This window comes from Coregonus clupeaformis, chromosome 20 (assembly GCF_020615455.1).
Source record: "Coregonus clupeaformis isolate EN_2021a chromosome 20, ASM2061545v1, whole genome shotgun sequence".
NCBI classification, from domain to species: domain Eukaryota; kingdom Metazoa; phylum Chordata; class Actinopteri; order Salmoniformes; family Salmonidae; genus Coregonus; species Coregonus clupeaformis.
The window spans coordinates 8,997,009-9,010,228 of record NC_059211.1 but is presented as its reverse complement, the minus strand read 5'-3'; the positions used below and the strand labels follow the sequence as shown (position 1 = coordinate 9,010,228).

Here is a 13,220-nt window from a genome sequence, read left to right as displayed (position 1 = left end):
AGGAACTGGGTCAAACTGCAGTCCTGACCTATATGTCTGTCTATCGTGTGTCTGTCTGTCTGTCTGTCGTGTGTGTGTGAATGAAATGAAATGTTATTTTCGTGTCAAATCGGCAGTTGGCAACCCATCCCTTATGAGATTCATTGACACATAAACAAACATTACAATAATTCACTGTGATAATTCAGTGATAATTCTTCTTCCGGTGCTATCTACAGCGCGCATCGCATAAAGAGTAAAAAATTAAATCTATACATAACAGTAAATAAGGTTATCCAAACAGAGCAGTAAAAAATATACATGCATACGTTACATATACAGATAAATAAATACAGAAAAATTAAACAGAAGGCATTTGAACCCAGTCTGGCACAAAGATAAGGTTCATGTGGGAGACATGCCTGCACACAATCTATATACACACGTGCCATTTGCCACATAGAAGCTAAATATGTTTATAATTTAATTATTGGTAGCCCTTTTTCATTTATTCCAGGCTTGATCTAAATATTCTGCGAACAGAAATACACAATGGACAAAAAAACATTTCAGTTTCTCCTCATTGCTCAGCCACATAACGCCAGGGTATATCAGGTGGGCTTTCTGGAATAAAAGCAGTGTATATCGTGGTAAAAAGGGCAATAGAGGATAAAAATGAGTTTCATTCTCTATTTCTTCGAGGTCCCAATAGTTACATATTCTTTCCTCTTCCATTTCACCACAATACCGAACTTGTTCTTCTATTCTGGTGGGGACCTGAAATTCCCAAAAGTCCCCACAAGGATAGTAAAATAAGGAAAATTTTCCCTCGTGGGGACATTTCCCACATCCCCACGAGAACAAAGGCTATTTTAAGCTTAAGGGTTAGGTTTAGGGTTAAGGTTAGAATTAGGGTTAGGGTTAGAATTAGGGTTAGGGGTTAGGTTTAGGCGTTAGGGTTAGGGGTTAGGGTAAGGGGTTGTAGAAAATAGGATTTTGAATTATTATTAATTTTTTTTGGGGGGGGGGTCCCCACGAGGATAGAAAAACAAGTGTGTGTGTGTGTGTGAGTGTGTGTATGTGTGTGTTTGATTGTGTGCATTTGTTTGCTTCAGTGTGTGTATGTGTTTGCGCACCACTCACAAACCGGAGTGGAGTGTAAGCAAAGTCAGCCTGTGTTTATGATAGCAGTCACTGTGAGGTAGTCACTCTCGCTGTCCCACTGATGCCACATTATTTCAGTTTATCACCACTGTCACGTCGTCAAACCATTGGAAATTTGAAACACAGCAGACAGGGGTGCCCCTCCTCTCTCAGACCGAGAGACGGACACAACCAGAAAGATACACCATTACTCCTATCTATGTCAATTGTATTTCCACAAGCCTGCATTTGTAGCAAGTATGAAAAAATCAAAAGAACACTTAACTTCTCCCACTACATTTGACTAAATTAAAATGTACAACTGCAGTAGCCATGATAGTTACTTAATAACACACGGCTGTTCATTTTGAATTAGGAAAAAATAAAGCTTATTGGAACTTGGTCCAGATATCAAAGTTAAACATTTTCAGGGAATTCTACAATGACGGTGCAATAACCTCCCTGGAATATTCTACCTGGAAACACTCAGATTTATAAAGCAGCTTGCTCATTTTCAACGAGGGTTGGTGTCAACTCCATTTCAATGTAAACAATCTGACTAAACTCCAATTTTTTAAAGAGCTTTGTAAAAGGGACTCAACAAACTTTAAAGAATGAAGCAAGAATAAAGGAGCAATTATTGTAAATTATTACTACAGATTTATTCAGGAATTGAAATATCCTCATTGAAAATAAATGGTCATTTTCCATTCCTGAAATTGAATTTCTGTTCACTTCCTGAGTTCAAACTGAATCAAAATGGCAAAGACCCCAAGCATGTTTTTCATAACAACAACAAAAATCTGAACATGTGTGTGCGCACATGCAAATGTATGTGCATTTATGCGTGTTTCAGTGCATGCCGTACCTCCAGAAGCCAGGGTTTGAGCTTGCGGTCCAGGATGATGTCAAAGCCCAGCACCTCGAAGCAGACGCTGTCGCTCCCTGGTGGCTGTCCGGGGCGACACATGCGGTAGGCATGGAGGACGTGGGGCTCAGCCACTATCAGAGTCTTCACCACCAGCTCCTGTCAACACACACAGAGAGTCAGATCCTATCACCACACACACACCTCCTCTCCCTCTTCTCTTTCCTCTACCTCTAATAATTCTAGAATTATTCAACATATTAGGCCTGCGTTCTCAGTAGTATATGCCAGAATCTGAAGTCTGCACTAGAGAGACCTCAGATGTAAACATTTTAATTCTGTTATAAATTACTATTTAAAAAAAACATACATTAATTCACTGTCTAGGTCTGAGACATAATTATTATGTACATTATCTAATGTGTAAACAAAAGGAAAAATGCATTGTTGATATAACTGCCTGCTCTCTCAAACACACACACACACAACCTCACACACGATACACATAAAGAAGATTCACACAAGCTCACACACACGCATGCACAAGTTCACACAAGACTGCAGGCAGTGAACAGAGCAACGCGAGGAGTAACATTAGTTAGAGTGTGTGTGTGTGTGTGTGTGTGTTTTGTGTGTGTGTGACATGGAAAACAGGCCTAGCACAGACCAGGCCCTGTGTTCTCTTATCAGGGCTGAGGCAGGCGTTGGCTTCCCAGGAGACGGACTGTGTTTCAGGGACGGCCTGCGGTGTGTGTACTGCAGGAAGGACAGGTCTATATGTATCTCATGCAGGCAGTGGGGGTATACGAGGGAGATGCAGGCAGGTACCCTGTAAAGAGATGCCCAGTGTAACATTGGCTTGGGTTATTCGCCAGGCTGGAGACTGGTATGTGTTTGTGTGTTTCAGATATTTGTGTTTGTGTGTGTGTGTTCAAACCAGGTAGCTTTGGCCCACTTTGGACAGAGAGGAGAAAATCGTATCAATAAACAATCCTACAATACCGTTACCTTGTTTGTTAACCTCTTTTTTTATATACACTACAAGTTAAAAGTTTGGACACACCTACTCATTCAAGGGTTGTTCTTTATTTTGTCTATTTTCTACATTGTAGAATAATAGTGAAGACATCAAAACTATGAAATAACACATATGGAATCATGTAGTAACCAAAAAAAGTGTTAAACAAATCAAAATATATTTTATATTTGAGATTCTTCAAATAGCCACCCTTTGCACACACTTGGAATGCAGTCGCAAAACCAATTAAGCGCTATGCTTCCTGAAGCACCTCCCACAAGTTGGATTGGCTTGATGGGCACTTCTTACGTACCAAACGGTCAAGCTGCTCCCACAACAGCTCAATAGGGTTGAGATCCGGTGACTGTGCTGGCCACTCCATTATAGACAGAATACCAGCTGACTGCTTCTTCCCTAAATCGTTATTGCATAGTTTGGAGCTGTGCTTTGGGTCATTGTCCTGTTGTAGGAGGAAATTGGCTCCAATCAAGCGTCATCCCCAGGGTATGGCTTGGCGTTGCAAAATGGAGTGATAGCCTTCCTTCTTCAAGATCCCTTTTACCCTGTACAAATCTCCCACTTTACCACCACCAAAGCACCCCCAGACAATCACATTGCCTCCACCATGCTTGACAGATGGCATCAAGCACTCCTGCAGCATCTTTTCATTTGGTTTGCGTCTCACAAATATTCTTCTTTTCTTCTTTTGCCCATCTTAATCTTTTATTTTTATTGGCCAGAAAAAAAAAGAAAAAAAAACCCATTGTAAAGTGGTTATCCCACTGGCTATAAGGTGAATGCACCTATTTGTAAGTCGCTCTGGATAAGAGCGTCTGCTAAATGACGTAAATGTAAATGTAACACAGGACTGATGGTTGCTGATAATGGGCCTCTGTACGCCTATGTCGATATTCCATTAATAATCTGCCGTTAACAACATTAACAATGTCTACACAGTATTTCTGATCAATTTGCTTTTCTTTCAAAAACAAGGACATTTCTAAGTGACCCAAAACTTTTGAACGGTAGTGTATGCGTTTCAAGAAGCTATGCGTATGTTGCACGTCACAACTTCACAGGAGAGGCATCTGAACGTTTATTTTGATTTGGATCAAAAAACATTTTTGTCAGAAATGCCTACTGGAACATGTGAACTTTTATGTGCCTTAATAACAAACTTGTGTACCATTTGTAAATACGAATACAATTGTTAAATTACGAGCATAGTTCGTTTAGCCACGGAAAAAGACAGGAACCTTCCTGCTACCCGTGATTGGCTGAGATAATGGGTGGGCTGGACATGCCGAGAGATGAGTTCTGATTGGTCTGCCATGCTTCTGTCTATAACATGAGCTGCTCAGTATGTGTAGATAATCCTTGCTACCGCAGCTTTTTTGAAAACGTTGCTACTGCTCTCAACATTGCTGCCCAGAATTTAGCAGGCGCTATCGACAAAGATCAGTGGGAAAAAGTTGTGATGGACTACTTTCTACACATGGTCAGTGTGAACCGGAGTGACTTGACACAACAACGGGGCAAACAAGCTGTAGCTAGCTACAAACCAAACGGAAAAGACACGCTGCCGTAAAGCATGCATCCATGTACACGGGTAAGAGTTTAGCTACATTTTCAGATACTTTTGTCAGAAAGTCGTTTTCATTGCAAGATAAAGCGTACTGTTAGTTAGCTAGCGAACGTTAGCTTGCTGGCTTACTAGCTAACGTTACGTGTATGATCTGTGTAGTAATATTATTTATATCTCAGAAAGCCATTTGCATTGCTAGTTACACCTGTGATTGTTTTATGCCTCTCTCCCATGTCAATATGCCTTGCCTATTGCTGTTTCGGTTAGTTCTTATTATACAATTTCACTGTAGAGCCCCCAGTCCCGCTCAACCTGCCTCAGATAGCTCTTTTGTCCCACCCCCCACACACATGGAAACCGGCTCAATCGGTGCCTCCAGTGATGCTATCTCTTTCATCGTTACCCAACGCTTAGGTTTACCGCCACTGTACTCATATCCTTCCATATCCTTGTCTGTACATAATGCCCGGAAATCTGCCCATTTTATTCCCTGTACCCAACGCACTAGAAGACCAGTTCTTAAAGCCTTTAGCCGTATCCTTATTCTTCTCCTCCTCTGTTCCTCTGGTGATGTAGAGGTTAACCCAGGCGCTGTAGCCCCCAGTATCACTCCTACTCCCCAGGCGCTCTCATTTGTTGACTTCTGTAACCGTAGAAGCCTTGGTTTCTTGCATGTTAACATCAGAAGCCTCCTCCCTAAGTTTGAGTTATTCACTGCGTTGGCACACTCCGCCAACCCTGATGTTCTAGCAGTGTCTGAATCCTGGTTTAGGAAGGCCACCAACCCTAAATCCGTAAACATGGGCTCCCTCATAGATATCATCCTGACTAATTTACCCTCTAAATACACCTCAGCTGTCTTCAATCAGGATCTCAGTGATCACTGCCTCATTGCCTGCGTCCGTAATGGGTCCGCGGTCAAACGAACACCCCTCATCACTGTCAAACGCTCCCTAAAACACTTCAGCGAGCAGGCCTTTCTAATCGACCTGGCCTGGGTATCCTGGATGGATATTGACCTCATTCCGTCAGTAGAGGATGCCTGGTTGTTCTTTAAAAGTGCTTTCCTCTCCATCTTAAATAAGCATGCCCCATTCAAAAACTTCAAAACTAAGAACAGATATAGCCTCTGGTTCACCCCAGACTTGACTGCCCTTGACCAGCACAAAAACATCCTGTGGCGTACTGCATTAGCATCGAACAGCCACCGCGATATGCAACTTTTCAGGGAAGTCAGGAACAAATATACACAATCAGTTAGGAAAGCAAAGACTAGCTTTTTCAAACAGAAGTTTGCATCCTGTAGCACTAACTCCAAAAAGTTTTGGGACACTGGACTTTAGTCCATGGAGAATAAGAGCACCTCCTCCCAGCTGCCCACTGCACTGAGGCCACCGATAAATTTACGATAATCGAGAATTTCAATAAGCATTTTGCTACGGCTGGCCATGCTTTCCACCTGGCTACCCCTACCCCGGCCACAAGCTCTGCACCCTCCGCTGCAACTTGCCCATGCCCCCCCCCCGCTTCTCCTGCACCCAAATTCAGATAGCTAATGTTCTGAAAGAGCTGCAAAATCTGGACCCCTACAAATCAGCTGGGCTAGACAATCTGGACCCTTTCTTTCTAAAATGAGCCACCGAAATTGTAGCAACCCCTGTTACTAGCCTGTTCAACCTCTCTTTCGTATCATCTGTGATCCCCAGAGATTGGAAAGCAGCCGCGGTCATCCCCCTCTTCAAAGGGGATGACACTCTAGATCCAAACTATTACAGACCTATATACATCCTGCCCTGCCTTTAGAAAGTATTTGAAAGCCAAGTTAACAAACAGATCACCGACCATTTCAAATTCCACCGTACCTTCTCCACTATGCAATCTGGTTTCCGAGCTGGTCATGGGTGCACCTCAGCCATGCTCAAGGTCCTAAGCGATATTATAACCGCGATCGCTAAAAGACAGTACTGTGCAGCCGTCTTCATCGACCTGCCCAAGGCTTTCGACTCTGTCAATCACCACATTCTTATTGGCAGACTAAATAGCCTTGGTTTCTCAAATGACTGCCTCGGCTGGTTCACCAACTACTTCTCAGATAGAGTTCAATGTGTCTGTCACGGATACAGCCGAGGCTGCCCCTCCTTGCTCGGGCAGGCTTCGGCGTTCGTCGTCACCGAAGTACTAGCTGCCACCGATCGATGTTTCTGTGTCACACTAGTCCTTTCTTTATTATTCACACCTGTTACTCATTAGGCTTATTGGTTTCCCTATATTACCTCTGTTTTCCCTCCTGGGTTTGTGCGTGATTGTTCGTTGTTACGTCGTCTGTTGAGCTGCTGTTTTGCTCTTCCCTGCATGGAGGGTTTGATATGGTTTACTTTGTGTTTAGTAAAGCCATACTTTTCTCAGTTCTGTGTCCTGCGCCTGATTCCGTTTCACCACTTCACCCAGACGCTGACAGTGTCATATCAGAGGGCCTGTTGTCTGGACCTCTGGCGGTCTCTATGGTGGTGCCACAGGGTTCAATTCTCGGGCCGACTCTATTATCTGTGTATATCAATGATGTCGCTCTTGCTGCTGGTGACTCTCAGATCCACCTCTACGCAGACGACACCATTTTGTATACATCTGGCCCTTCATTGGACACTGTGTTAACAAACCTCCAAACGAGCTTCAATGCCATACAACACTCCTTCCGTAGCCTCCAACTGCTATTAAACGCTAGTAAAACTAAATGCATGCTTTTCAATCGAACGCTGTTTGCACCCGCCCGCCCGACTAGAATCACTACTCTCGGCGGGTCTGACTTAGAATATGTGGACAACTACAAATACCTAGGTGTCTGGTTAGACCATAAGCTCTCCTTCCAGACTCACATTAAGCATCTCCAATCCAAAGTTAAATCTAGAATCAGCTTCCTATTTCGCAACAAAGCCTCCTTCACTCATGCTGCCAAACATGCCCTTGTAAAACTGACTATCCTACCGATCCTTGACTTCAGCGATGTCATTTACAAAATAGCCTCCAACACTCTACTCAGCAAATTGGATGTAGTCTCAGTGTCACAGTGCCATCCGTTTTGTCACCAAAGCCCCATATACTACCCACATTGTGACCTGTACGCTCTCGTTGGCTGGCCCTCACTACATATTCGTCGCCAATCCCACTGGCTCCAGGTCATCTATACATCTCTTCTAGGCAAATCCCTGCCTTATCTTAGCTCATTGGTCACCATAGCAACAGACACCCGTAGTATGCGCTCCAGCAGGTATATCTCACTGGTCATCCCCAAAGCCAACACCTCCTTTGGCCGCCATTCCTTTCAGTTCTCTGCTGCTAATGACTGGAACGAACTGCAAAAATCTCTGAAGCTGGAGAATCTTTTCTCCCTCACTAATTTTAAGCATCAGTTGTCAGAGCAGCTTACCGATCACTGCACCTGTACACAGCCCTTCTGTAATTAGCCCACCCAACTACCTCATCCCCATATTGTTGTTTATTTTGCTCATTTGCACCCCAGTATCTCTATTTGCACATCATCTTCTGCACATCTATCACTCCAGTGTTAATACTAAATTGTAATTATTTTGCACTATGGCCTACTTATTGCCTTACCTCCATAACTTACTACATTTGCACACACTGTATATAGATTTTCTATTGTGTTATTGACTGTACGTTGTGTTTATCCCATGTGTAACTCTGTGTTGTTGTTGTTTTTATCGCACTGCTTTGCTCTATCTTGGCCAGGTCGCAGTTGTAAATGAGAACTTGTTCTCAACTGGCCTACCTGGTTAAATAAAGGTTAAAAAAAATAACTGCCTAATGTTAGCTATCTAGCTAACATTGAACCTAGTTGGTTAGCTTTAGCTACCTGCAGATTCATACTCCAGCATTTCATGCATGGTGGCAAGCTATGACAATCCGTTTGTACTGTAGCTATGGATTGGGATTATGGTTCATTGTTTAGCTAGCTAGCTACATGTCTAAACAAAAGACTTGCGGGGTGATTACGGCCATCTATTGTATTTCATGAACATGTGTACATGTCTAGACAATAGTGACCTATCCACTTAGCTAGATGTGGCTGGTTATAGCATTTCTTTCACATGACCCATAAATTTAGACAAGTGTCTTGGAAAGCAATATCTAATAATTATAAAATATTTATGCAATATGGACACTTTCAAAGTCAGATTAGGATATAGGCCAAGGACTAGATAAAGTGTATTTTTACCTGGAGTTTTTCCTTATTGTAAGTTACTACTTAAACCACTTTTAGTCTAACAAACTTTGGTTGTTTACTACACTACTTTACTCACTCTGTTTAGCACATGGCCTCACATGTGAATCTTTAAAGAGATGGGTGGGGCTAAGGCTTAAGAGGGTGTGAACTATGCTGAATAGGTGTAGACAAAGAAGAGCTCTCCAATAGGTGTACCAAAACATGCAAGGACCATTTTCTCAAAAGTGGGGTTACAAGTTTATCAACTTTGAAAGCAGAATAACTTTTCCATTGTTCCTCAACTGCAGTGTATGATATACCATTTTGTACCGTAGCTCTGTCTTTTATCCAATGTAAAAAACACCATTTCTATTTGCTACATAAGACCGAATTGAGGCTGGTCAGTCACATACAGTCATGGCCAAAATTGTTGGCACCCCTGAAATTTTTCCAGAAAATGAAGTATTTCTCACAGAAAAGTATTGAAATTACACATGTTTTGCTATGCACATGTTTATTTCCTTTGTGTGTATTGGAATAACACAAAAAAAAACAGGAAAAAAGCCAATTTGACATAATTTCACACAAAACTCAAAAAATGGGCCGGACAAAATGATTGGCACCCTTAACTTAATATTTAGTTGCACACCCTTTGGAAAAAATAACTGAAATCAGTCGCTTCCTATAACCATCAATAAGCTTCTTACACCTCTCACCCGGAATTTTGGACCACTCTTCTTTTGCAAACTGCTCCAGGTCTCTCATATTGGATGGGTGCCTTTTCCCAACAGCAATTTTAAGATCTCTCCACAGGTGTTCAATGGGATTAAGATCTGGACTCATTGCTGGCCACTTCAGAACTCTCCAGCGCTTTGTTGCCATCCATTTCTGGGTGCTTTTTGAAGTATGTTTGGGGTCATTGTCCTGCTGGAAGACCCATGATCTCGGACGCAAACCCAGCTTTCTGACACTGGGCCCTACATTGCGACCCAAAATCCTTTGGTAATCCTCAGATTTCATGATGCCTTGCACACAGTCAAGGCACCCAGTGCCAGAGGCAGCAAAACAACCCCAAAACATCTTTGAACCTCCACCATATTTGACTGTAGGTACTGTGTTCTTTTCTTTGAAGGCTTCATTACATTTTCGGTAAACAGTAGAACGATGTGCTTTACCAAAAGCTCTATCTTGGTCTCATCTGTCCATAAGACGTTCTCCCAGAAGGAATTTGGCTTACTCATGTACATTTTGGCAAACTGTAGTCTTGCTTTTTTATGTCTCTGTGTCAGCAGTGGGGTCCTCCTGGGTCTCCTGCCATAGCGTTTCATTTCATTCAAATTTCGACGTATAGTTCGCGCTGACACTGATGCACCCTGAGCCTGCAGGACAGCTTGAATTTCTTTGGAACTTGTTTGGGGCTGCTTATCCACCATCCGGACTATCCTGCGTTGCAACCTTTCATCAATTTTTCTCTTCCGTCCACGTCCAGGGAGATTAGCTACAGTGCCATGGGTTGCAAACTTCTTGATCATGTTGCGCACTGTGGACAAAGGAACATCTAGATCTCTGGAGATGGACTTGTAACCTTGAGATTGTTGATATTTTTCCACAATTTTGGTTCTCAAGTCCTCAGACAGTTCTCTTTTCCTCTTTCTGTTCTCCATGCTTAGTGTGGCACACACAGAAACACAATGCAAAGACTGAGTCAACTTCTCTCCTTTTTATCTGCTTTCAGGTGTGATTTTTAGATTGCCCACACCTGTTACTTGCCCCAGGTGAGTTTAAAGGAGCATCACATGCTTGGAACAAACTTATTTATCCACAATTTTGAAAGGGTGCCAATAACTTTGTCCGGCCCATTTTTTTAGTTTTGTGTGAAATTATGTCAAATTTGCTTTTTTCCTGTTTTTTTTTGTGTTATTCCAATACACACAAAGGAAATAAACATGTGCATAGCAAAACATGTGTAATTTCAATACTTTTCTGTGAGAAATACTTCATTTTCTGGAAAAATTTCAGGGGTGCCAACAATTTTGGCCATGACTGTATATTTGGTGGTATTTTGTAAATGTTTTGTTGACAGGTACAGTCCATTCGGAAAGTATTCAGACCCGTTCACTTTTTCCACATTTTGTTACGTTACAGCCTTATTCTAAAATTGATTAAATCATTTTTTTCCCTCCATCAATCTACACACAACACCCCATAACAACAAAGCGAAAATAGGTTTTTAGAATTTTTTGCAAATGTATACAAATAAAAAAAAACAGAAATACCTTATTTACATAAGTATTCAGACCCTTTGCTATGACACTCAAAATTGAGCTCAGGTGCATCCTGTTTCCATTGACAATCCTTCAGATGTTTCTACAACTTGATTGGAGTCTACCTGTGGTAAATTCAATTGATTGGACATGATTTGGAAAGGCAAACACCTGTCTAAATAAGGTCCCACAGTTGACAGTGCATGTCAGTGCAAAACCGAGCCATGAGGTCGAAGGAATTGTCCACAGCATTGTGTCAAGGCACAGATCTGGGGAAGGGTATCAAAACATTTCTGCAGCATTGAAGGTCCCCAAGAACACAGTGGCCTCCATGATTCTTAAATGGAAGAAGTTTGGAACCACCAAGACTCTTCCTAGAGCTGGCCGCCCAGCCAAACTGAGCAATCGGGGGAGAAGGGCCTTGGTCAGGGACGTGACCAAGAACCTGATGGTCACTCTGACAGAGCTACACAGTTCCTCTGTGGAGACAGGAGAATTTTCCAGAAGGACAACCATCTCTGCAGCACTCCACCATTCAGGCCTTTATGGTAGAGTGGCCAGACGGAAGCCACTCCTCAGTAAAATGCACATGACAGCCCACTTGGAGTTTGCCAAAAGGCACCTAAAGACTCTCAGACCATGAGAAACAAGATTCTCTGGTCTGATGAAACCAAGATTGAACTCTTTGGCCTGAATGCCAAGCGTCACGTCTGGAGGAAACCTGGCACCATCCCTACAGTGAAGCATGGTGGTGGCAGCATCATGCTGTGGGGATGTTTTTCAGCAGCAGGGACTGGGAAACTAATCAGGATCGAGGGAAAGATGAATGGAGCAAAGTACAGAGAGAAAACCTGCTCCAGAGTGCTCAGGACCTCAGACTGGTGTGAAGGTTCACCTTCCAACAGGACAACGACCCTAAGCACACAGCCAAGACAATACAGGAGTGGCTTTGGGACAATGTCCTTGAGTGGCCCAGCCAGAGCCCGGACTTGAACCTGATCGAACATCTCTGGAGAGACCTGAAAATAGCTGTGCAGCGACGCTCCCCATCCAACCTGACAGAGCTTAAGAGGATCTGCAGAGAATGGGAGAAACTGACCCAAATACAGGTCTGCCACGCTTGTAGCGTCATACCCAAGAAGACTCAAGGCTGTAATCGCTGCCAAAGGTGCTTTAACAAAGTACTGAGTAATGGGTTTAAATACATATGTAAATTTGATTTCAGTTAAAAAAATCTAAAAACCTGTTTTTCCTTTGTCATTATGTGGTATTGTGTGTAGATTAATGAGGGGGAAAAACTATTTCATCAATTTTAGAATAAGGCTGTAACGCAGGGTTCTTCAATCCTGGTCCTGGAGGGCCGAAACACCTCTGTTTTTCATCCTCTCCTTCTAATCAGGGGCTAATTCAGACCTGGGAAAACCAGGTGAGTGCAATTAACTACCAGGTAGAAATAAAAAACAGAAGTGTTTCGGCCCTCCAGGACCAGGATTGAAGAACCCTGCTGTAACGTAACAAATTGTGGAAAAAGTCAAGGGGTTTGAAAACTTTCCGAATGCACTGTATATTCTGAAGTTACTATAGGATTTGACCTGAACATTTTAAGAGATAGATGAGAGAGGGAGTGCAGAAAGTGAGTGGAGAAACGGGGGATCGAACCGCTGCCTCCAGGGGCATATGTGGTCCAGGGGCGGCAGCACTAGCACTAGACCAGCCCGGCACGATTGTTAACATCTTCAGGTCAAATCCTATAGTAACTTCAGAATCCAGCGCATAACTCAAACTTTCGTATAAATTATGCATCGATGTCAACAAGAGATTTACACGAAAATGTAAATTACATGCATGTTTCTCGAGTTTGAATCCTGCCTTTTTAATAACATCTCTGTCCTTGACAGGGAGTGAAAGAGAATCGAGATGGTCAGATTCGTAAAAAAAAAAAGCCTACGAAGGATGGTTGAAAGGAAGCAGGCAGTGAGAGAATACCGTATGTGAACAGAGAGAATATGAGTATGTGAATTGCAGTGTGAAGAGCAAGAAGGTAGTAGATGGCAGAGTGAAGTCTCTAGAAGAGAGAAAAGCGGCCAGTGTCTTGTTGAGCTTGTGCACCGAGGATACAGTAACTAACTAGCCGATACCGT

At 42.7% G+C, this 13,220-nt stretch overlaps 1 protein-coding gene across 2 annotated transcripts in view; it reads right to left on the bottom strand.

Annotated features, from left to right (window-relative positions):
* The window catches only part of ttll7 (tubulin tyrosine ligase-like family, member 7), a 163,798-nt gene that overhangs the window by 66,022 nt on the left and 84,556 nt on the right, over positions 1-13,220 (bottom strand). For both annotated transcript variants that reach the window (XM_045205294.1, XM_045205295.1), the window contains exon 9: positions 1,991-2,149. In XM_045205294.1, coding sequence (XP_045061229.1) covers positions 1,991-2,149 — 159 coding nt within the window. The remainder of the gene's footprint in view (positions 1-1,990; positions 2,150-13,220) is intronic.